The 25,981-nt window shown below is 48.5% G+C and overlaps 1 protein-coding gene across 1 annotated transcript in view; it reads left to right on the top strand.

Annotated features, from left to right (window-relative positions):
* The window catches only part of LOC149365659 (uncharacterized), a 57,167-nt gene extending 32,364 nt beyond the window's left edge, over positions 1-24,803 (top strand). The window contains exons 17-22 of the mRNA XM_089569047.1: positions 11,552-11,619; positions 13,195-13,316; positions 13,989-14,066; positions 14,609-14,716; positions 17,809-17,900; positions 24,609-24,803. Coding sequence (XP_089425173.1) covers positions 11,552-11,619; positions 13,195-13,316; positions 13,989-14,066; positions 14,609-14,716; positions 17,809-17,900; positions 24,609-24,750 — 610 coding nt within the window. The 3' untranslated portion in view covers positions 24,751-24,803. The remainder of the gene's footprint in view (positions 1-11,551; positions 11,620-13,194; positions 13,317-13,988; positions 14,067-14,608; positions 14,717-17,808; positions 17,901-24,608) is intronic.
* Positions 24,804-25,981: the final 1,178 nt, after the last annotated feature.

The raw sequence follows: 25,981 nt of genomic DNA, 5'->3' as shown, positions 1-25,981 counted from the left end.
TTTTGAAGGCACGCACTTAGCTCTTTCCCTCTCCGAGGCCGCCGGAGTCAGTCCCACGTGAGTGACGTGTCTCGGCCCTACCCAGTCGAAAACAACAACAGAACCCTGTCGCAAAATACGACAAAATGTGTCGTAGTGTTTGTTGCAACGACAAATTTTTCTGTTGTTTTGTAGTGTTTTTGTTTAGCACTTTAATTTCTGATTCATTAGTACTAGTTTATAGTTAAGTAGCACTTTTCTGCAGTAACTGCGCAAAACTGTATTTGTTGCTACAAGGTCTTGGTCAAAAACAAAATATGTTGGAACGACAAAAACGTTTTGTTGAATTTTTACTGGGTGTCCGTTAATCTTAAGAAAAACCCTCACATAGGGCCAGTTTTTTGTTCTCTGTCGTTTTCACATCTAGTTTTCAAAATTGTCGCGTGTGTGGTGATTCCTCACAAATTCGTTTTTGTGTGTGTGTGAACAACTTTTGTGACAGATAGCTCATAAACCAACTTTGACCTTTCCGTAGATCGCACTCTCGTGCAAACTAGCTATCATGACCGCCGCTGCGTTTCTCTTATCGCCTTGCTTCGTTTGCGCAGACACACGCCGCGTCTTCTGGAACCTCAGGCATCGTACGTCTACGACACCAACACGTTGGGTGAGTCGCTGAGCCCTTAACTCTTACTTTTGTCTAACTTTTGTCTATAACGTCTCAAGACTTTCTAAGGACAAATCTTAGACACTAGTCAATACGCAACACGTATCCTGTTAACGGTCTGTAGACGGTGTGTAGGTTTATGGCCATACACTTTTCGTATATCTGTTTTGTACACAGTCTGTTGACTATTTACAAAAGGGATATCTACGGGAAGGCAATAGAGTCAATAAACGGTCTGTAGATAATAGATTATTCTTACAATGGTTTCCTTCAACGCAGCAAGTGAAGCGAATCGTATCAAGTTAACGCGATGCGCCAGCTTTAATATTGCCGCGAGAGTGAGCTTGTTTTTATTGAACTCTCTCCGGCTGTCCCTTTTAATAAACTTTGCTTTTTAATAAACGATTGCTATAAACAACTGCCTGACTGAGCTTCGCGGTCAAACCGTTGGAATGGGGAGAATGAGGGGGAGGCGGCTAGACTGGAACGCTAGCGTAACAACTGCATTCGTTCATCATGGACCGGAGAACGAACACTTGAGACAGCTCTCAGCCATTGAAAAAGGCATGTGCTGCGGCTTTGCTTTCAAGCACAATGAAATATATTCTCACACCGTGTTTGAAGTAAGTGTATCAACTTCATCAGTGGACTTCACCAGAGTCAAGAGCGAAATATTAATATTGTCTATTTTAGAAGCTCCTGTGTACACTAAGATCACGGTGCCTTCTCATGATCAACATACCAGTGTTGTTAGTATCTATTCGGAGGCCCTCAATAGGGCTCTATCATACCGAATATGTTGTTTCAGTGCATACAAAATAATCCTTCTTACAAGCGTACTGTTTCGTTCACCACAATTGTTAGTGTGAACGCACTCATACGCTCACAAACGCCGACCAAGAATCTTGTCACTTGGACCGTTCTTGTGCCGTTGCCTAGCAACAGCAATGCCATGGTAAGTTAAAAGCTTAAAAAAAGCGCAACCCAAAGTTATATTCAAATCTAGACCACCCGGCCCCGAATTTGACCGCGCCCAACACGCTGGTGACCTCCAAAATTGGCCACCCACCTTCGGAAATTGGCCCACCCCCAAAATTTGACCTTGGCCGATTTGGACCAAAATCAATGTCCAATCATAATTGAGCGTGCGAGACACAATGGCGGCCTCCAAATTTGGCACGGGCCATTGCTAAAATTTGACCATGGCGATTTGGTAAAGCTTTCGTAGTCTAATAAGTTTAATTAAGTTAAAACCCTGACAATTTTTTCCCTCCTGAAGTCAGCTGTGGTATTGTATGAAAAGCTAGTTACCGGCTATCCCCTAATGGCTGTCGTTGACGCTGTCTTTCTCTGTTCCAATGTGCAGTGGTGCCGTTCAGTATCATATTTGGCTATAACATCGACGACCTCGAGGTCAAGTAAGTGGCCATATTGCATTTAACTAGAGCATGCCTAACGCCCATTCCTTGCATTTTCATCAATGGAGAAGTTAAGAAACTAGTCCACCCTTTGTTTAAACACGGCAGAAGTTACCTCAAACTGACAGAACAACGGGTTTACTCTTGCGCGCCATTCATGCTGACTACCCGCTGTGCGCCACATACCAACACGCCGTCTTCTTAATTACCCCTAATGGACAAGATGCGCACCTTAAAACGTACTCGGCAACCGTGACAGTCACTTAGTACCGTAACCCCAAGAGGCCGTACCTCTTTGACCCAGAAAACAACGCTAGTATTTTGATGCACACACGGAATTTCGGACGCCTCAGAATTATTGGTAAAGTCATCATCCTCGGCTGTCTACGACGCGGGATCTTCATAAAGAGCTTCCAGGCTGCTGGAAATTAAGGAGCTGCATGTTCTTATGAGAAGCCTATACACAATCTTCGTGAACCAAAATGGCGTGTATTGATTGAAAAATAGCTGTCGCCACCCTAAATGAAGACTCGAATGGAAGGTCTCTAATACCGGCGAAGTGTAGTCACTTAGAGATGGTAGTTTACTAAAGTCACCCGTGTACCAAGTGTCTCATATACTGAGTGAAATTAGGTTTGGCGGATCAAAACTATGAACGGCATAACAGGGACCAACCTGTTCATCTTGCAGTTGCATCAGTTCACTGGATATGTTTCCCAGTGTCAGCAGTTACTTATCTGAATTTCATGGTGTTGGTGTTAATCTTCGCAACAGATCGATTGCAGCGTCAGCTTTCTGTGCGTCTGCAGAAGAAAAAAAGAAACAATGTACTCGAAAGTTCTAAAAGGCTGCCTTGGCTGCGTGCGCGTCGCGGTACCCGATCTTGGCCCTCTTCTCCTGAATACCTAGGCAGTGCTACGACCAACGGCATAACGTACCAGCAAGATCGGGGAGGACCCGGGGAGAGAGAGTCTATAATCAGCTCTCTCTCATCCAACTGCCCAAGCGACTCCGCCATGCTGAAGATTTTTAGCGTTGGCTCTTCGTCTTTCTCTGTCCCCAGAGATGTCTTACTTCTCCTCCGCCCCGGCTGACGTCGCTGCGGAGGGTGAGGCTATTATAACGCGGAGAGCCGGAGTTCCAGCGCGCGCCATGTGTGTTTAATCCACTCTTCTTCTAAGTAAGCTGACGCTGCATGTTCTCATTACTGGTTGGTGGCCATCCTGCGTGTTTTTATATTCACTCCTTCCCGAAATACTTCTGTTTGCACACTATTAGTCGGTCCTGCCTTCGATGCCACAACCGGCTTATGGCATCGCTTACTTAGGTGTGAGTCGTAACATCAAAAGCTACCAAAGTTAGAAGAATGCAGTGAGAACGAATGCCAGTGAAACCTGTCACGGCAGGCCTGAGTGTTTGTCGCTTCTGCTGTGCTCCTGGGCTAAAGGTTCCACTTCTTACCAAAGCAGCACCCTTCGAGCCAAATAAGATTTCTTCTCTGTCACGCAGTTGTGATCAGGTACACTGGGGAATATTCGGAAGTGGCATAGAACGGCGAACATTGTCATTCATACAAAATTCGGTGTAAAAATATATCTGCCTATTACACCCTGTCAGAGCACCAGGCAGTGGCGCAGTGATACTGTAGTCATTCTGTGGGAGGCGGCAGAGTACAACCCTCACCGCCGTGAGCGTAGTAAGTAGCCCAGGTTGATCGAGTCCGTTGGATCGCTGATGGAGCCCATAGATCAGGAGTCCCCGCGGGTCAGCGGCCGCGTGGGAGACTACGCCCAATTTTTTTATTGCGAAACCACTATTAAGGCGGAAGCCTTTAATGCCTCATCGTTGTAAGCAGGAGTTGTCGACAGAAATGTCACACTTTTCAATAGGTCGTGATGGTCGTGACGTCACAGTGCGCGAATTTCAAACGGGGCCAATTGTACTTTGGCTAGCAACCATGCAACCAGTTAAAGGCATGGCATTGTGATCCTCCAAGTAAAATAAATGAATTATTAAATAAATAAAACCGAGTAGGAAATTGGTCGTGTTGGGGTATCGAAACAGGGTCTCCGGAGTGCGAGACGAGCACACTACCCGCTCAAACATGGTGTTGCTGCTTGTGTCCCTGATGTGTGGTTAAGATGTTAAGATGGTTAAGATGTTAATGATGTGTGGTTAAGATGTTTCGACCGCGACAGCGTCTTGTAGCGCTGCCAGGAAGTCCACAGAACGCCATCGTCCGTTCGGCTCTACGCCTTGCTCGGCGGTTAACTGGTTTTTGAGGAAGATGGGAGGGAACGAAGACTCCGGAGACCCTGTTTCGATTCCCCAACTCGGCCAATTTCCTACTCGGTTTTATTTATTTATTTAATAATTCATTTATTTTACTTGGAGGATCACGATACGATTCCTTTAATTGGTTGCATGGTTACAAGCCAAAGTACAATTGGCCTCGTTTGAAATTCGCGCGCTGTGACGTCACGACCATTTCGACCGATTGAAAAGCGTGACATTTCTGTCGACAACTCCCGCTTACAACGATGAGGCATTACAGGCTTCCACCTTAATAGTGCTTCGCAATAAAAAAATGGGCGTAGTCTCCCACGCGGCCGCTGACAACTGGCTTCGGAAAGCCTCATCCCGCGGGGTCTCCTGATCTATGGGCTCCATCCACGATTCACCGGACTCGATCAACCTGGGCTACTACGCTCACGGCGGTGAGAGTCGTACTCGGCCGCCTCCCACACAATGACTATAGTATCACTGCGCCACTGTCTGGTGCTCTGACAGGGTGTAGTATGCAGATATATTTTTACATCGAATTTTGTATGAGCGACAGTGTTCGCCAGGGAGGGCACATGACTGGCTCCCTTGGGTCAGGGAGCACCTCAGCCACGCTTTTAGTTGTTGTGACTGAAGGAAGGATGAAAAAGAAAGTGTACGGGCCTGCCCACTGGCTCGAGCTGAGTTCTGATCGCTTCCACGTGCAGAGAGTTGGAAGACGTGAGAGGAAAGATTGAAAGAAAAGCACATGGGTGATGGTGGTGAAAATCTTTTTATTCGCAAGCCTAAAAAAAAAACGAAATTATAATACGGGCGACTTTTGCTTTTCGCCTCCATCGAAACGCGGCCGCCGCGGCGTCCGGTATCTATCCCGGGAACTCCGGCTCAGTAGCCGAGCTCGCTAACCACTGAGCCACCGCAGCGGGTACAGATGTGGTGGTATGAATGCAACTCAGAACTGGACCTCGGTCCAGAGCTAGAGGTCCGGATTTAGTGTACGCCACCAACTGCCATCATGATTTCGGGCAAATACAGCTGTCGTTCACCACGTCGGTTAGCTTTACTTCTGAAGAACTTTTTCTTTAGTTGGTTTCACAGTCCAACTAGCTGTTAAGCGTCCACTCTTGAGCTGTAGAAGTCATAACAGGAGAGAATGGAGAGAGTGAAAACGCTCAAAAGGAAGGAGACGAAGTACGAACAGGGGAAAAGAGATTGAGGGGAGGGGGGGGGGGGAGGCAGCGGGCGCGTGCTGTCTCACTCCCACTCCGGGATCACGTGACTATCCGACGCATCTGATTGGTTGAACACCGCGCGCCCAAGATGGCGGTATTGATGAAAGGAAAAGAGGGAAAGAGAGAGAACAAAAGGTGAAAAGCTGTTCACTCGGTACAACGGACGCCATGATGACGCAGCACATGCAACTGCACATGCACATGCTCTCATGCACATGCACATGCAACTGCACATGCACATGCAACTGCACATGCACATGCGCTCATAACATCTAACGCTGTGCAAAACGTCTTGTCACTTCGTTCACCTACTCGCAACGCTGGACGAAATCGAGCAATTAATGCGTCATTTCTTTGCGTTTTCAAATCAATTAAGCAAGCGATTTTGACATGAGGAACCCTCTCCAGTGTCGATTCCACCCTCTGTAACTTACCAAGACGGATTGCAGCTCAAGAGAGAAAGCACGAAGGAAGGACGAAACATTGCAGTTTGAGGTCTTGGAGAAAATATTTGTTTCATTGATGTCACGGAAGCTTATCACGCGAAAGGGTGGTGGGGTGGTGGTGAAAACATTTATTCAGAACGGACAGGAGGTGTTTGGATCAGCCTGTAAGGGACCGATCCTTACAAACACTAGGTGGAGGTCCCTAGTTTGGGACCCCAGTGGCGGTAGCCGCCGCCCGGGCGCGCCCGACTAAGGCTTGTTGGGCCTTGTCACGATATGGTGGGCGGCTTGATGTTTTATTGGCGCCGAAGTTATAATTAATCGGGCCAACCTGCCCACCACTGCACTCTCCGTAAATTAGGAGGGGGTGGAGCGACAAATTTCTCCACCCCGCGTGCGGAAGATGAGGTTAGACTGCTGACCGGCGATAGGGGCCACGCCTGATTAGCCGTTGACCGGAGGCATGAGGCGTATAGGCAAGTTTCTTTAGCAACCCCCTTTACTTGGGCAAGAACACGAACAAACGGTTACAAAACAAACCAAGCAAAATAGAGGTAATGCACAGGCGCGATGCGAACAAGCACAAAATCAGAACACAAACACAAACTATTCACAAGAAGAAGGAAAACAACAGGGCGAGAACTATACAACAAAGTTACACGATTAAAGCAATATACAAAAGAATAGGACGAGAACAGCGACAGAACAAAGAAAAAGAGCAGAGCGAGTGGCGAGAATCGGTGACTTAGCTGCGTAGTGGCAAGGTCCGGTCGCAGGGAGCGTCGGGCTGCGGAAGCGCGCGGTGCTGATGGGGGGGGGGGGGGGGGTGCGGATACGGGCGAACTTGGGCCCCGGGTTACGCGTCTTCCACGCGTCTTTCGGGGCCGCCGTCGCCGCGCTCTACGCGTCAGACACCGCCTAGGCTCGCTTGCCGACCACTGCCCTGGCTGACCCCACACACGTCGGCACGCACCGAAATCTCAAAACCAACTAACTCGGTCGTGATTTTCCCGCCACCGTGTTCACGTGACAAACCACAAAAAAAAAACAAATAAAAGCAAACGAATCCTCTCGGCCCCGTGCACCAACGACTTACAGATGTCGAGAAGGGGGGAGAAGAGACATGAAGAAACTGAAGGGGACGCGAAGGAAAGGTATGGTCCTAACGAGGAGGGATGTTAACTTCTCAAGGTTGGGACGGGTGCTAGGGCCTTCACCGGCCGCTTCCCGTCCCCCCCTCGTGAAAGCACTCTCTTCCCGGCGATAATCCTGAGGAGGGGGGCGGCGTAGTCTTGACCCCCCCAGCGTCGCGAGGGGTCAATGCCCACGCGGGGGGAGGCAAAGTCATCGCCGCTGCGTCGCGACATGCCCGCATACTACCGGCGCCGTGGCCAGCCGTGGCCACTTTGGTCGGAGAAGAAAGAAGAAAAATAAAGCATGCGTGCACTTTGTGACACAACCCCCACGAAAAGAATGTTATTCTTAATAACATTTCAAAATCAAATGCACAAATGCCATGCATGCACAAATGCGTCTTGCCGAGGAAGGAAACACAGATAAAATACGCGCACTTCACTGTCAGGAGCGCGCACCAGTTCTTCGTCGCACAACGTTTCCCACGATGACTCGCACAGTCGCGCACTGCACACTTCACATTGTCGCGTCCTAGTCACTGCAGACTGTTCTACAACCGAAACAGTTCACATTTTATCGAAACAGTTCGACACTCACATGCTAAGCAGCACACAAACATCTTGTGCTGCGCAGAATTTCCACCACATAGGAAAACAAGCCCTCAAACATGAAGAAAGAAAAAGGAATGTCTACCTAGAATGAGAGAAGCGTTCATAGCTCATAACCGTCTAGGTTCCGGCAAAGATAACCAGTGCCGGTCTCGTCTCTTTCTTTACTCCGGCATTGAGAGGGACTTCTCCGTACCTCTTGGTGTAGAACTTCCCGGATAGGAATTTTCCGTTTCCTACCTTGACATTAAGGCAGCTGGCACGAAAAATCGCTCGGGCTTCGTACAAACTTTTCGCTGCAGCGTGAAAACGGTTCTCGCCGTTTGAGCACTTCCCGAGTCTGGTACGAGTCATGCAAATCAGGTGCCCTTTTGTTTTCAGGCTGCTAAGAAGCACTGCAGGTGTTTCTTCCTCCCTTTTCTGATGCGCAGCTCTGGAAGACGGGCACTGCATCACAGGGCTTACTTGCTCGCTCGCGTTTGTCGAGCTGCACATATCCCCAGTGCGGTAACCTGGCTTTTCGGGGAAACGGTCTCCATGGCGGGTACTCAATGACTCTGCGTCATTTGCCGGTTGTGCGCCTGTCTGTGCGGTGACGGCAGTCTCGCAGCAACCGGCTAGCCCTACCCCCACGTAGGACTCTACACCTATCTGTACCGCTGGCTCCTTGCAAAATGGTTCTTCCGAAAAAGCGACCGAGTCTGTATCGGTTGCATGAAGCGGTTCAAGCCGCGCGGGAACTGTGGCATCATGATGATGCGCTGATTCCCCTACGGGGCACAACGGTGCTCCGTTCTCCCGGTCCGGCTCTACAGCCGACGCGTCCGAGCAATGCTCCTCGACTCTGACCGCTCCTTCGAGATCGGCCTTACTTTCCTCGACATCATGAGGGCCGGGGCATTCCACGATAGCTTGTTGCCCGGTCAGCCGCTCGGGAGCCGCGACTTCGCCGGGATCTTTGTTCCCGAAAGTCTGGCCCAGTGTACCATCCTCCGGGTCAGGCGGCGCTGTAGCCGCCGTGGTGACATCTGAGGGGGGTGCCTGCACTCGGCTGAATTGCTCTTCCAGCATATTCATTTCAGGTGTTTCGGGACCCACCTCTACCCCGACTGCATGGTCGAGCTCACCGCCTCGTCCTTTGACGACACAAAGTTCACCCCCTTTGAACGTAGGCTCGCCATGCTCGGGAGGCGTCCGGAAAGCCACCTGGTCTGCTGCCGGTGCCACTTCTGCTACCGCCCTGCAGTCGCCTTGCCGGCAATCTCGTTCGCCGGCATCAAGCACCTTCCGTGCTGCCTCACCTACTACTTCACTTTCATTACAAGCAAAATAAAGACCAGCGCTCCTGCTAAGCCTGCTCCCTACTCGGAGAGCCTCAAGCTCTTTCTGCAGCTCCAACATCCTGCGCGCCGAGCGCGCTTTGTCTAGCTCGTCCTCCTGACGACGGCGCTCATCCTCTTCGCGACGACGCTCGCGCCGTTTCGCGCGCTCGTTTGTGAGGAATTCCTGAAGGGCTACCCCCTCGAAGCCCAGCTGTCTCCCGAGAGCAATTATCTCCTCCAAATCTGCCATTGCGCCAAGGCTCTGGCTCTCAGTTCTCGCAATGCCTGAGATTATTGCCTGGATGCTATGCCTCGCGGTCAAGGCCAATCGTGGTCAGCAAGTCCTGTCCGCGGACGCCAATTGTCACGATATGGTGGGCGGCTTGATGTTTTATTGGCGCCGAAGTTATAATTAATCGGGCCAACCTGCCCACCACTGCACTCTCCGTAAATTAGGAGGGGGTGGAGCGACAAATTTCTCCACCCCGCGTGCGGAAGATGAGGTTAGACTGCTGACCGGCGATAGGGGCCACGCCTGATTAGCCGTTGACCGGAGGCATGAGGCGTATAGGCAAGTTTCTTTAGCAACCCCCTTTACTTGGGCAAGAACACGAACAAACGGTTACAAAACAAACCAAGCAAAATAGAGGTAATGCACAGGCGCGATGCGAACAAGCACAAAATCAGAACACAAACACAAACTATTCACAAGAAGAAGGAAAACAACAGGGCGAGAACTATACAACAAAGTTACACGATTAAAGCAATATACAAAAGAATAGGACGAGAACAGCGACAGAACAAAGAAAAAGAGCAGAGCGAGTGGCGAGAATCGGTGACTTAGCTGCGTAGTGGCAAGGTCCGGTCGCAGGGAGCGTCGGGCTGCGGAAGCGCGCGGTGCTGATGGGGGGGGGGTGCGGATACGGGCGAACTTGGGCCCCGGGTTACGCGTCTTCCACGCGTCTTTCGGGGCCGCCGTCGCCGCGCTCTACGCGTCAGACACCGCCTAGGCTCGCTTGCCGACCACTGCCCTGGCTGACCCCACACACGTCGGCACGCACCGAAATCTCAAAACCAACTAACTCGGTCGTGATTTTCCCGCCACCGTGTTCACGTGACAAACCACAAAAAAAAAAACAAATAAAAGCAAACGAATCCTCTCGGCCCCGTGCACCAACGACTTACAGATGTCGAGAAGGGGGGAGAAGAGACATGAAGAAACTGAAGGGGACGCGAAGGAAAGGTATGGTCCTAACGAGGAGGGATGTTAACTTCTCAAGGTTGGGACGGGTGCTAGGGCCTTCACCGGCCGCTTCCCGTCCCCCCCTCGTGAAAGCACTCTCTTCCCGGCGATAATCCTGAGGAGGGGGGCGGCGTAGTCTTGACCCCCCCAGCGTCGCGAGGGGTCAATGCCCACGCGGGGGGAGGCAAAGTCATCGCCGCTGCGTCGCGACATGCCCGCATACTACCGGCGCCGTGGCCAGCCGTGGCCACTTTGGTCGGAGAAGAAAGAAGAAAAATAAAGCATGCGCGCACTTTGTGACAGGCCTGTAAGTCATGGCAGCCGAGCAGGGTCGCCTCCCAGTCCTCCCGGGTTGGGTTGGGGATAGGGGGAATGGCCGGGTTGGAGGGGCAGGCCGACACCATGTGAGCGGTGTCCGAAGACACCGCTCTACAATGCGGACAGTTGCCGCTAAAGGAGGGGTCGAAATGTTTTAGGGCTGCCGATCACAGCAATGTATTTTAAATAGAATTCAGCGCAAAAAAGCAGACAAGGGACGAAGAGAGACACACTGAGACGTTCACGAGCGCAATGTATTGTGCAATGTATTGGTGAAGAGGCGGAGAAGGAGCCGCTCATCCGCCGTCTTGAGGCCTTTACATGGGCTAGCGTAAAGGCGATGGCTATCTTGATAGTAGGCTGCGATATCTTCGAACGTATAGACCGGATTAAAATCGGGTTCCTGATCAGGTGGGGAGGAGAAAACAGCCCGGTGAGAGAGCGCGCGGGCGGCTGCGTCTGCAGCCTCGTTTCCTGCCAACCCCTGATGAGCAGGGGCCCATATGAGGTAACGGTGTGCGGGGTCCGTATCCCGTATGCAATACGCGAGAGGCCTTCAAGCATGAATGTATGTCCTCGTCACTGGTACAGATAAAAAGCTGGCGAGTTGGTCGCGACTTGGCGCTAGAAGAAATTTTTTCCCGAGAACATGCGTCCGATAAACTTCTGTTGCGGACTGTACATGTACTTCACCAACAAAATGTAAATTGTTATTTAACGCTTGGCCTTGTCTTCTCTTTAGTACATTGTATTTTCTTAGGCCGCGCTTCTATCAGTCTTGACGATTGAGTATTAACTCCTAGAATAAGTAAACAAGCTCCTCGGTTTCTTCTAATAACCTCTAGTTAGGAAGTTCCGCGATAGCAATTCATTGGATTTTTCTCTCTGCGCATGCGTACAGCGTATTCCGAAAGGTCAAGATCGCCTTCCACATCCTCCGGGCCATGGCCAAGCTCTACGACCCCATAGGTGAGCATGCCTGTGCACGATAACTCCCGGACATTGCACTCTCCCTCCTGCAGGAAATTTTTGTTTCCTTTTTTTTCTAGTGTGAAAGCAGTGCTATACTGCAGCCTCCCCGATAAAGCGACGATGAAATCCAATATAAGGACTAGCAGGAAAGCAAGCTGCTCTCCATAAGCACTAACCACCTTGCACCCATAGCTAGGGGACTGCTTCCACCCGCCCACCACCACCCTCAGCCCATTTCCACCCAACTTCAACCACCACAAATATTCTATCTCGTGGATGAAGCCTCAGCTTAGAGTAAAATCATTCATTGGAGTGAAAGCACCAAGGTAATCATGGAGGGTAAATCCAAGTGCTTTCGCAGAATTGTTGGATCAGATTTTTGATCGCCTTGCAGTTTTTTTTTTTACCCTTACCAAACTCAAGCAGGTCTTCCGGAATTTTCAAAACGAACTAGGCAAGGAACAGTACACGGGAAAGAAGTAGACGGGAGAAGCGGCGACTTGCAACTGCATTTGAAGCAACGTGTCCTACCTTCATTAATAATAATGCGCATGCGGGTCAAGCCCTCACTTCCTTACCCCTTCCGTGGTTTTTGTTTTGAAAGTGTATGTGTCACCTGCTAACCCCTCATCGCGCACTGCTCGGTCTTCCGGGTCACTCGCCGACCTTGCTTGTACTTAAGTAGAATTCGTCTCAATGTTTCAGTGCTTTGTAATATGAAGACTGGAAAAGATGTGTTTTTGCGCAAGTGAGGACACTACACGAAATTGGAACACTATTCTACCGGTTTCGGTACACAGCAGCAACAGCTTATATCTTATGGCAGATTGGTGAGTCGATAAGAAGAAAACATTCCACTGATAGGGAATCTCGAGAAAAAGCGTCAGAGCAAGAATACCGAGGCAAAAAAATGAAGCCGAAAAAATTACTGGGGTGATTAGTTATAACGCGATGACAATGCGTTAGCATTAAGCCTTCTTGCTAGAAAAGTTAAGGCTACTTAGCACATTAATCAGCGAAAGCCTGACTGGTATTGACTCACTAGCCCTTCACCTTCCATGGTAGTCACCGGCCGGGTTGATACCATGGCAGCCACACCCTCTGTGTTCTTCCCGAGGCAGCCACCTTCCAGCGTATTTCATCTCCCCTGGAAGTGGAGAGGAAAGATATCCCTCTTTCCGCATTACCGCCTGCCAAACGCGGCAGTTGGCAGGTGCCACGTCATTCCTGCAGAGTCATCCTTAGTCATTCTCATGTGTGGGCTCTTTCCTTCGCAGCCATCTTCCAGCCTCTCTGGGATGTAAAACCCTAACAAACTAAACTAACTAAACCTTGCAGCCTCTTTCCGTCTACAAGTGGAGACGGCAATCCCCTTCTCTCCACTTTGCCTCCTGTCAATGTGACAGGTGGTTGGCAGGTGGCAGGTAGCAGGGGCAGTTCACGACACGATGTCCGAACGCCGCGCACTTTTTCTTCCCGGTGGGACTTCTGATGCCAATGCATTAAAATATAAGTTCATGAAGTTGGATAATTGTGAGATCATTTCCACCGAAACCACCATGCTACCTGCAGGGTCTGTGGTGAACGAGAAGGCCTTCTTCGAGAACTGGGTGAGCGGCTACGCTCTACTGAAGACCAACGACCTCGAGCGCTGCATCCAGCGGCAGTACCGGATAAGGAGCAAGGACGCCGAGGTTGGTGCCTGCGCATGCTTGTGCATGGGCGCTTGACGTATATACATTCGCTCCTGCGTCTAAGCATCTTTCCTGCCCTCCGATTTCTGCGAAACTAAATGTAGCGGCAAGTAGCGGCCACGAAAGCAGGAATGTTTTACCACGACCTTTGTCTACCTCTATTTCGCTACGCCATCTATCGGATGCGCGAAAAAGTTGCACCTCGATGAGCACTATAGTAGGATACAAGCCAAGAACGACGCGGATATTCCCTCTGAAAGGACCTTCTTGCAGTCAATGGCGTCGGTTGATACTCATGACCCTGCTAGCATGACAATGCAGGACAGGGACTATCCCAGACCATGGAGGGAGGGGACTGTCCCCTTTCAACTTCCCTTCCTGCATTGTCGCTCTAGCAGTCTCATGAGAATCATCCGACGCCACTGAATACACGAAGGTCCTTTCAGCGGGAAAAGCCGCTTCGCACTTGAGTAATATCCGACTAAAGTCGTGTCCTCTTTTCAGCATAGTCTGCTATCCTTTTTGTTCTGCCCATTGCTCCCTAGTAAAGTTTGTCTTCATGGTCTCCTGTCCTGTGCCTGCGTGTCTGTGCGAGTTACGCAGGGTTACATTAGGTCGTCACTCATTGGTGTGTGTGGTTAGTGAAAACTGGATTTCCTTCCCTCGCTACAGAGCCAGCTGCACGTGAGGCTCCCTATCGCATCGCTGGAGAACTTCGCCGACATCATCGGCATGGCGGCGACCATTAAGGTAAGCGCGGCGCCACGCTGCTAGTGTGCGAGAACCTCAAGGGATCCAAGTGTCTTTGTATAGCGCGGAACACAAATTTTAGTATCCCGCAGTCGCGTACAAAATTCTGCACAAAGCGTCAGAATGATTAAAATAGTAGCCGCTATTTTCTCGTGAAAAAATGTTTTCAAGTGTGAGTCAGCAGTGCCTCAACCAGACCTTGAGAGAAGCAGTGGGAGGACCACGAAATGGACTCAAGGTTGCGGCAATGTAAACAAAAATTTAACGGCACCGGACCACCTAATTGCTTTCCGTCCCCAGTTACCAATCCATGCTGGCGTCAGTGTTGGACAAAACTAAAACGACGAAGCAACGATTAGAGCACAGTTTCCGTACGTTTCACGTGACCTCGTTTCCGAGCTAATGAACGAAAATTCGCAATGGAAAACATCGGTGTCCTTGTACTTTCGGTAGTCCAGCCCGGTGCGTACTTGCCTGAATACCGGCCAGTAAGTTACTGTCACGTGACACTTTGTTTCCTTTCTTCCGTCCCCAATCCGCAGTACTTTCGGGAAACCGTGAAGCGCAAGGCCTACCCACGCAGCGACTACCGCCTTCTGGACTTCAAGCTCCTCTCCTCCGAGCAGTTGCTCTTCTATGCGGTTGGAGAGGTGGGTGGAGTTTACAAGAGCGCGTTTGAGGAGACGATCACCTGCACTGACGGATGAAAAGGCCGTCAGTCTTGTGTGTAATAAATTACCTAGGGCAGTTACAAAGAAACGATCCTAATTAAGGAAGGCAACGTCAGCCGTAGCAGTTTTCTGTAGATGAAAAAGTCGGTTAAAATAACCGAATTTTGTATTGCCAAGAAATCCCATCGCTTTCTTTCCTCTTTCGGTCGGCTTGAGTAACTTTTCGAAGCGAGGTTCTGTAAAATACAGGAATCAGTAGTTATTCGCGAAGTTTCATGTTCTTTCTAGTAGCAAGAGCGTATTTATGGCAAATGCTGAAAGAAGAGTTCACATGCACAATCCTTTATTAAATTTACTTCGCAGAAGAAGAATGGATTCATGGTTTAGATTTTGTTTTAAATTAAAAGTTTCTCACTGCAGAGAGTACTTGAATCAAGCCATGTCTGTGAGTCGACGCGAAACGGCACTATAACATTAACCGGACCCTTTCGCAAAACATTGTCATCCCCGAGTTAACAACTTCTACATATTTTTATTCATTCTTTCCTGGAACATCGACAGATTATAATGATCTTCCACAAGCAGGTGCTATTATCGCTCTCCAAGCCACATAAAAATGGGATAATTTAACTTTGTTCATTTGATGACTTCAATCCCACGTCGCGAAGTAGATTTTGTATCTTAATTTTGATGTCCGTTTTTTTCTCTTTCGTGCTTTTAGTGCCATTGGTGATAATACGCGTATTTATTGTTAAATTTTTACATTGCACCAGTTTTGATTTTAGCCTTTGGGTTCATATTTTGCGCTCTTTCCCTCTTCGATGCGAGTGGCCTGATAATAAAATAATGAAATAAAAAGGTATCTAAAGAATAACTTACAAATTAGACGAAGCCATCATGAATTGAAGAAAACGTTGGAATTAATGATAACTTGCTAGAAAAAGAATGAAATGGGCTCACTCGACATACCTAGTGCGTAGAAAACGGGCAGTTTGATAGGGTAACGGAATGAATTGAAATGAAGCAATAACGACGTCAGCGGTGGACAGTCACTCATGCAGATGAGATTAGGAAATTTGCTTTGGTAATGTGGCCGCCGCTTGCGCAGCAAATTGTGCATCTCCATCATCCGCCTAACTATGTTCGCTGCAGAAAAGATGCGTCTCCCATATCTCTGCAGTTAACCCTGTGCTGTGCCAGCTGCGGCCACCCTATCCCCGCAAACTTTCTGATCTCATCCGAGCGCCTAACGAAACGTACTATCGGGCCGGAATGAAACGCGAACACGGAAACGCGTGGCCTGTGGCTAATTTTGGTACAGCACGCGCCGTCTAGCAGCGTCCGCGATAAGCTGCTGACGTGTGCACTTGGTTGGTGGCTTCTTCCCCAGCCGCCCGGTGTGCAGCTATTGTCCCTAGAAGTGCAGCCTTCGCTCGACTTGCCGCGGTTTGGCAATCCCCGTCTAGCTCCAGCATGGCGCTAGCCGTGTTGCCTCGATACCGACACTGTCCAGTCCACAATCTGGGCCAGCGGGATGACGTTGCGGTTTTCTCTTTCTTTGATGACCGCGTTATCTCTCAGCGCAATCTCTCGGCCATTAGACTGCCGGATGACCTCTGTCATGAACGTGCTAGTGACGGCCGCTTCGGCGTGATGTCTGTGTTTAATTTTTGCATCACATACATTTCAGTAAAACTTCATTTGTGCAATATTTGTGCAATTCACTTGCTTGTGCAATTTCAGTTGTGCTGTGAATAAAAGAGTGAATTAATTAAGAGTCAATAAAAACTAAATTAAATTGGGAAACTCTTTTTACGGCACCTCAGTGGCTTTGACAAGTGGCTTTTAATTCCAATGTCGTGGGCTCGATCCAGGTGGCGACGGTCGTATATCAATTAAGACGAGATACAAAACCGCCCGTACGCTGTGCGATGTAAGCGCACTTAAAGGAAACCTAAGTGGTCTAAATTAAAATTAGCCTTCTACTACGGAATCCGTCATAGCCTCTGCGACATTTCAGAAAGTTTAACTAAAATTGTCGCATTTTTTTTTTTTACGCATACACACAAAGATCGACCTGAGCCTTCGACATCCTGCCGAAGCAGATATCACTTGCACGATCATAACCGACCTCATTGGGCAGTCAAGCTTCATCATTGCACTGAGAAGTAACGCGGTAGTCAGGAGGAGCAAAAACCACATCGTCATCCTGCTAGCCGGGACCGGAGTCATGACGTCGGATTCAAAGCGATGTGGCTGGGGCCATGCCGGTGCTAGACGGGGATTGCCAAACTCGGCAAGTCGAGCAAAGGCTGCATAGGAAAGAAGCCACCAACCCAGTGCACACGTCAGCAGCTTATCGCGGACGCTGCTAGACGGCGCGCGCTGTACCAAAATTAGCCACAGGCCACGCGTTCCCGTGTTCGCGTTTCATTCCGGCCCGATAGTACATAAAGGTTTTTAAAGTTAGGTTTGTTAGAATGGTTTCGTTTTTTTTTTTAGAATCATAGAGATAAACTCACCCCGGAGCCCTTCAGTATGGTGTTATCTCTTATAGCACATACAACTTCAGTGCTGTAAACATCACATACCAAAGAATTTGAAACTGAAAATTTTTGCCTTTTACCTTGTAAAGTTCTGTGTGACTTATTTAATTTATGGGTTTACTGGGGTTTAACGTCCCAAACCAGCTCAGGCTATGAGAGACGCCGTAGTGGAGGGCTCCGGAAATTTCGACCACCTGGGGTGCACTGACATCGCACAGCACACGGGCCTCTAGAATTTCGCCTCCATCGAAATTCGGCCGCCGCTGCCGGCATCGAACCCGCGTCTTTCGGGTCAGCAGACGAGCGCCACCGCGGAGGCTTGTATGGTTCATGTATGAATCGCTCGATCGGCTTGTCAGACGCTGGTAAGACAGCTATGCTTCCTCACTCCAAACAGAAAGGTGTAAAAAGGGAGTGAACTGCCCGCTTTAGCCCTCTTTTATAAAAGGGAGTGTGCCAGAGGAGAGAGCCATTTCACTCCCATATAGGCGTATTCGTGTTTAGGGTGCTTTACGCTGGACGCAGGAGTTCTGCGAGCGGTGGCCGAGCAAGAAGACGGACAGAGTGAACGCGCTGATGCGGTACACGCAGGATGATTTCTACACCAACAAAATAAGGTACGTGAATGCTCTTCTTCTTTCATTTCTTATTCCCTCCTTATTTCCCCCTTTCTCCCAGTTTCTTAGCTTTACTCCACCTAAAGACCTGCGTGGTCATTGCATCAGGGGAAGGGGTGGGGTACCTCATGTGAGCAATCTATGAACACAGTTCAACAAAAAACCTTGAGTCCACCAGCGACCTGCGTTCGAGCAATGCGAAGGAAAAACGTCCACATATTGTATCGATGTCCGTGGCTGTTCTGACGTCCATGTGCTATATCGATGTCCATGGCTACTTTGACGTCTAAGTGTTTTTTCGCGGTTTTTCGCGTTGAATTAATTACACCTCATCAACGAAATTTTTGCCACGGCAACATTTTGTCACACACTATCTGTCACAATCACTCTCACGCATTTGTCTTCAGAGAACTGCGTAATCGTGAGGCCAAATCTGCGGACACTTTTTGCTGATGCGACAGAACCATATAATGCTTTCGCATTAATGATATAACCGTATTGAAACAAAAACTTAAAAGCATATATATCAATGTAAGGAAGTATAGTCCGGTCAAGTCAAGACAACGGCAGCTTTTCCCCATCAAAGGACCGCCTCCTAGCGAATAGCGTCGGCTGATTCTCATGAACTTCCTAGTGTACATAATGCAGGGAGTGGCAGAAGAAAGGAGAGAGACTCCTCCCTGCATTTTCGGGGATAGTTGCCTCCCTGCATTGTCACGCTCAGGTTCATGAGAACCAGCGACGCCGTTGGTTGGAGTTTTTTTTAAGCGAAAGTTTCACTACGGGACCTCGGGCTTCAATCGCGGAGCGTGTAAATTTGACCTTCAGCTGAGTTCGAGGTCAAAGCATGAAAGATAGAAAGAAATTGAACCAATATCCATGATTGGGAGTCGAACCCGTGGCTGCGCGAACAGATATTTTTTAAAGGGGCGCTAAAAAGGAATCTGAACTCGTCTTTTTACCAAGGGAACTGGATCTCCACGTTCCAAGGATTCTTAGAAACCTCAAATTATTCTCGTGTGCGGCCGATTTCTCTAATTTAAATCGGATTAAACGTCCCGGCTCCCGCATTTCTTAAAAATTCAGGGGGCACTTTGACTGTCTAAAGTGGGTAGAGGCGGAAGCGTTTTCCGCACCACCTTCGCTGTTTCTGTGGCACCGGTGGCGTCACATATATTTGAGTACTAATTACTAAGTGATGGCAAATCACTAATTAATTGTTAATTACTGATTAATGCCTGAATTCTAATTAACTGCTAATTAATGAGGCTTAAGCTTCGCCTTTAGGAGTGGAACGCGACAGCGCGTTGTAGCGCTGCCAGGGAGTCCACGGAACACCACCCGTTCAGCGCGATGCCTTGCCCTTTGAACGCAACGCTTTTTGAGGAAAGGAAATGGCGCAGTAATTCTCTGTCATCTCGGTGGACACCTGAACCGCACCGTAGAGGAAGGGAGGAAGTGGTAGTGAAAGAAGATAGATAAAGAGGAGCCGTAATGAAGAAAATGAAAATTGTATTTGAGGAAAGGAAATTACGCAGTTACTGTCTCACAAAATTCAGGGGGCACTTTTTTGACCTAAAGTGTGGTCACTGATGCCCCTAAGAGTGGAACGCGACAGCATCTTGCAACGCTGCCAAGGAGTCCATAGAACGCCATCGCCCATTCGGTTCTACGCCTCGCTCGTCAGTAAATTGGTTTTTGAGGAAAGGAAATGTATGTGTTTCTCATTTGTCGGTGGACACCTAAACCTCGCGGGAAGGGAATGGAGGAGGATGAGAGTGAGTGAAGACACCGTATTCACTAGACGCGCCTTTGTTCATTCCAAACCATCGAGCAGGCATGGCGGAGTGGGTAGCATGCTCGTCTCTCACGCCGAAGACCGGGGTTCGATTCCCGAGCTCGACCAATTTCTTAATCGGTTTTATTTATTTATATGGCCTGACTAGTAAAGCTAAGTAGGCTAATTGGGTAATTAAGCAATTAACTAAGCTCAGTCCCACTTACTTGGAGCATCACTATATGATCCCTTCAATTGGTTGCATGGTTACTAGCCAAAGTACAATTGGCCCGGTTTGAAATTCGCGCACTGTGACGTCGCGACCGTTTCCACCAATTGAAAAGCGTGACATTTTCTGTCGACAACTGCTGCTTACAACGATGAGACATTAAAGGCTTCCGCCTTAAAACTCGCCGCAGGCGGTAGGCGGAGTCAACTAACACGTGGTGTGTCTTTCAGGCAGTCGCGTGGCGGCTTCGCTTTTTAAGGCGGAAGCCTTTAATGTCTCATCGTTGTAAGCAGCAGTTGTCGACAGAAAATGTCACGCTTTTCAATTGGTGGAAATGGTCGTGACGTCACAGCGCGCGAATTTCAAACGGGGCCAATTGTACTTTGGCTAGTAACCATGCAACCAATTGAAGGGATCGTATAGTGATGCTCCAAGTAAGTGGGACTGAGCTTACTTAATTGCTTAATTGCCCAATTAGCCAAATTAGCTTTACTAGTCGGGCCATATAAATAAATAAAACCGATTAAGAAATTGGTCGAGCTCAGGAATCGAACCCCGGTCTTCGGCGTGAGAGACGAGCATGCTATCCACTCTGCCATGCCAGCTCGATGGTTTGGAATGAACAAAGGCGCGTCTAGTGAATACGGTGTCTTCACTCACTCTCATCCTCCTCCATTCCCTTCCTGCGAGGTATAGGTGTCCACCGACAAATGAGAAACAGATATATTTCCTTTCCTCAAAAACCAATTTACCGACGAGCGAGGCGCAGAACCGAATGGGCGATGGCGTTCTATGGTCTCCTTGGCAGCGTTGCAAGACGCTGTCGCGTTCCACTCTTAGGGGCGAAGCTTAACATCTTAACCACACATCAGTGACCACACTTTCGGTCAAAAAAGTGCCCCCCTGAATTTTGTGAGACAGTTACTGCGTAATTTCCTTTCCTCAAATACAATTTTCATTTTCTTCATTACGGCTCCTCTTTATCTATCTTCTTTCGCTCCCACTTCCTCCCTTCCTCTACGGTGCGGTTCAGGTGTCCACCGAGATGACAGAGAATTACGGCGCCATTTCCTTTCCTCAAAAAGCGTTGCGTTCAAAGGGCAAGGCATCGCGCCGAACGGGTGGTGGCGTTCCTTGGACTCCCTGGCAGCGCTACAACGCGCTGTCGCGTTCTACTCCTAAAGGCGATGCTTAAGCGTCATTAATTAGCAGTTAATTAGTATTCAGGCATTAATCAGTAATTAACCATTAATTAGTGATTTGTCATCACTTAGTAATTAGTCCTCAATTATATGTGACGCCACCAGTGCCACAGAAACAGCGAAGGTGGTGCGAAAAACACTTCCGCCTCTATCCACTTTAGATAGTCAAAGTGCCCCTGAATTTTTTTATTTTGTTTTTATGTTTCCGTGAATAAATGCAGTCAGAGGCTACATAGATGTAAATTAAACCCACGCAAATAAAAATACACATGGGCTCTTTAGTTTCTCTGATCGCTACGTATCACTCCGCCGATGGCAGAGCGGCAAGCCGCCATGGGACTGGCCGAAAGGTTGGCTGACTCCTCCTACCGTCTGCGGCGAGTTCATGAAAAGGTGGGGGCCGACACGTTTAATCCGATTTAAATTATGGAAATCGGCCGCACAGGACAATAATTCGAAGTTTCCAAGATTGCTGCGAACATGTAGATCGAGTTTCTGCGGTAAAAAGACGAGTGCAGATTCCGCTTTAGTGCGCCTTTAAGGGCCGCACAGCGATACCACTAGGCTATCGCCGCAGCCGATCACACCTTGTGTTAAACTGCACCACACACTCGCGCTGTGCATCGGAAAGTGTCGTCTTCATGAACTTCCATTTGCTCCGTCCCGCAGCACTGCCTGCTCACCGTCATCTTCTACGGAACGCAAATCCGTACTTTAGCTCCGATTGAAATGTAGTAAACATTCTCTGTAATTTTTTTTTACCTGTGTCCGGCTATAAGCAAATTCTTAAAAACAAAGCTTAAACCTTCTTCCGTCGTCGCGGCGCTGTCATTCTGGGCTCGGTAGAAAGCTCTTCCATAACGTTATCCGAAGCCTAATGACCGCGACGTCTCGGCTCGAAACCCGGCCTGTGGCAAGTTTCGAAACTGTAGCGATCCGAAAACCCTTGATTATGCTGTAAGCCGCGTGTCCTTATGGCGATCGAGGACGCACGTGACCAGGTTACGAACGCTGGGTAAGAAATCCCCGTGAGCTTGTTACATGACAACCGTGGAGATCGGCTACAAAATAGGCTTCTTGCCCTCACCGAGCTTTCGTTACGAAAGTTTCGGTATACGGTGCGTGCTTATGCAACGTGTCCCTTGCCGGGCTTAGAATGGAACACTTATTGCTGCCTGCCCGACTCGACGTGGAAACAGGCGTTCGTCCGGTTTCCAGCGCTGTGCGGTCGTCTTCCTCCTTCAGACTTACCCCGTAATCTTTTCAAATGCGAAATTTAAAATGCATGATTAACCTACACAGCAGTTTGCTTTGTTGGAGCTTCATTTCTATACTACTCGGCAGCCTTTCTTGGCAACGTAATCCAAAGGAAACACGCCGTATTTTACAGAACGACTTTAATCCCCTGTTGCTGTTAAGAATTTCCTATGTTATCTAAACTCGTTGTTTAAGGCATATTTCTTACTTGACTGCGCATTTTAAACGGCAGAGTCACGAAAAAAAATCTTTGATTACGACGAGTTGCATGTCATACTGAACGTTTCAAGAAGACTAGTCCCATTATTCCGTATATTTCCGTATGGGTTACATGGAGTGAGTACGGAGTCTGCAGAGTCTGTGTGGACATAACAGTAAGCGCGTATGGAAGCTTACGGAATCCATATGATGTCATACACATTTTATGGGAGTTATATGAAATTTTTATGGAAAGCTTATGGACTCAATGCAAATATGTATGGATGTCCATATATTTTTCTAGATCATATTGACTGCGTATTTCCATAATTCCATACGAGCAACTCGTGTGGAACGTTTCCGTAGGGTAGGTACTTCGAATTACAACGAGCAGCATAGATGGCGCCAGGAGCACCAGGGACGGAACGGAGCAACTGCGCTGTTATCGAATTGCGAGGCCGCAGTCCAGCTTCCGAACTGTTCAGATCAGAGACACATTTGCAGATATTCTGCTCCTCTGCCTTACTCTCTTGCCAATGTATAAACTGTCACCTAGTATAACATAATGGACGTCTGTGCAATGTGCCTCCAAGATCCGTCAATTACCGCTTGTAGTTGTCCTTGTAGTTAGCCTCAGATATCCGCACAGACATCTTCTTTGACGTCACTGCAATTTGCTTGTGAAAGCAGCTAGTGGCAGTGTTGCCTGTATTACATTTTCTCGTCCTTTTACAGCTTACAAGGACTCCGCTGTCATTCAAAGCAGCCTCTCCATAAAAACGCAGCAATCTTTCCGCACGGTTCAAATTTAATTTATCCTTAAGGCGCCTTGAACTCCATGGTCACCTCAATCGATAAAGAGCATAAATTTGTGTTAAATATGCCATCTCACTGAAAATGTCTTGGTGGTGGTGGTGGTAAAACTTTATTTCCCACAGTAGGGGTTCTGAAGGACACTCGGCTAGGCGCCAGGTGCAGAGGGCAGCTCCCACGTAGGCACAGAGAGCCCGAAGCTCTCCGCCGCCGCGCGGGCCTCCTGGACAGCCCGAAGCTGGTCGTGAAGTGAAGCACTTCAGTACTTTGTCCCAATGTTCCTTGTTCTGGGCGTAGGCGTCACTTGATGAAGAACCACACAGCATGTGGGTCAAGTCTGCACGTTCACTGCACTGGTCACACACATGTCCGTCGTAGTCTGGGTCGATGTGCTTCATGCGCCAGGGGTTGCTTCCCGCTTCTGCGGTGTTGGCGTAACACAGCACCAAGCCGATTGGTCACCGTGCAGTGACGTCAGGCATGACGTACCTGCAAAGCGCTATTTGAGAGCATTGTGACGTCACGCACACTTTACCGCAAAGTACAAATGATAATGAACAACCGCATGATAATAATTTTAACAGCGCATGCTACACAAGACGAGGAAACACACACACGAGCGCTGACTGCAACTTTATTTGAGAAAGGCGCCAACCTCTACATATATACCCTCAAGGAACCGACCACTAGAGTAAAACCTAAAATCACTGCACGTGATTTTACCACTGTTTGTTACGCAGGAAAAAAGGGCAGTGAAATAATTTCTTCTCGCTGCTTCTTGTAATCTTTCTTCTTTTTTGCGGTCTTGGTCACCTGTCTACTGTATGCTTATCTCTTGAATATTTTTTCGTGCTTGTGGCTTGACACGTGCCGTGATTTTAGGTTTTACCCCAGTGGGCGGTTCCTTGAGAGTATATATGTAGAGGTTGGCGCCTTTCTCAAATAAAGTTGCAGTCAGCGCTCGTGTGTGTGTTTTCTCGTCTTGTGTCCTTGTGTAGCATGCGCTGTTGAAATTATTATGAATAACCAACTAGCCTGTGAGCTCACCCTGGGCATGATAATCACCGCAGAAAACACTTTTTTCGAAACCTCGCGTTACGCAGTGGCAGTGGTCCCGTGAATTTCTTTTTCGTCCCTGGTGATTGTATGAAACGACTCCACGTCATCGCTTCTCCCCTATCGGAAGATAATTCCTGGCAGAAGAGGTTATAGAGACGTCTCTCCCGACACAGGCTGACCAAAATGTTCGACAACATGGAGCTGCTCCACGCGACCTTTAGGTGCCTGTCCCGACCCCCGTGCAAGGTGCTCCACTCCGACTACCAAGAGAGTGACGAGCTGCAGGCGTCGCTCAGCATATTCAGCATCTTCTGAGGACCCGCCCTCCTGCTACGAGGCTCTGGCGGGAACAAGGGCACAGTGGCGTCCTCCTCTGACTGCGCATGCGCTGTCGCGAACTCAGAGGCTACCTCGGCTTCATCCAGTGCTGCTGGCTGTGCGTTCATGAGGCCCGCCATAGTTGTTCGTGGTCAGGAGAGATTGTATATACTATCTGGACGCTGTCCTTTTTTTGCAGCAGCAGTTTTTTTTTTTGTTGACTACAAGAAAGCAAGGGAGGACGGATGACGATGGTAACGTTTATGTTGTACAGAATGTTTGTTTGTTCCTCGTTACCTTCGTCGAGTTTTCAATATAGAGAATTATACGCTCCGATTGTGTTTTTTTTTAATATTTTTTTTGGCATAGAAACGCGACAAACGGCGACTCTTTAAAAGATGAACCCTCGAGGCGGGGGGTCTGCAACACCTACTAAAATCTCGAACACCGTAGAAATAGATGCGCGCGAATACAATAACTCCAAAAAATGCGGATGTGTCTGGCGTGCCGAACAAAATAATAAAGCGTGTGTCGGCGGCTTTTAACAAAGTTACAAAGGTTCTCTGTAATACTTAATCGCCTGATTAAGGATTAGTCATAAAAAGTTACCTTTGATATGGTTGCAATTAAGGCAAGCTATACCCAGGAATTCTTGACAAGCGCATTTTTTCAACCCAAACTTGTTTATTCCCGCAGTTGTTTCGCATATCGTAAGATTGCATCATAACAATCAATATATCCTCTGATCCCTCTACGGGACGTTTGTAGTTTTCTGCTTTTTAATGCCAAAAACGCACCTCACTGGTTTTCCACGGCACTCTTAACTACACGGTACGAACGCAGGACAAGGTCTAAAAGCAAGATTTTGCAACGCATCGGAAAGTTAGATAATTCCCGTCTATATGCTCTAAGTAATCTACAATATTCCACAGTTGCCTAAAAAAGAAAATGCCGAAGAAAGCTGGACTTGAAAAAGTATGAAGAGGATGCACTTGAGAGTGTGGAATCGACTCTCGCTTTCAAGTAAGCATATTAATTTCATGTGTGGACATAAGCAGAGACTAGTTGCAAAAGAAAATTATTCTTTGAAAACACCTCACGGGGCCTCCGTTACGGGTGCCCCCTAAGCCTCCGGTGGTCAGAACGAATTCGGAGGTCTTCAATACGCCTCTTCCAGAGCGGACAGTGCTTCTTCTGCACTTAAAAATGGATCGCTTTTTCAATGTGG

Source organism: Amblyomma mixtum, chromosome 1 (genome assembly GCF_055824585.1).
Source record: "Amblyomma mixtum isolate Tamu chromosome 1, ASM5582458v1, whole genome shotgun sequence".
Lineage (NCBI taxonomy): Eukaryota > Metazoa > Arthropoda > Arachnida > Ixodida > Ixodidae > Amblyomma > Amblyomma mixtum.
The sequence above is the reverse complement of the archived record's forward strand: the minus strand, read 5'-3'. Positions and strand labels throughout refer to the sequence as shown.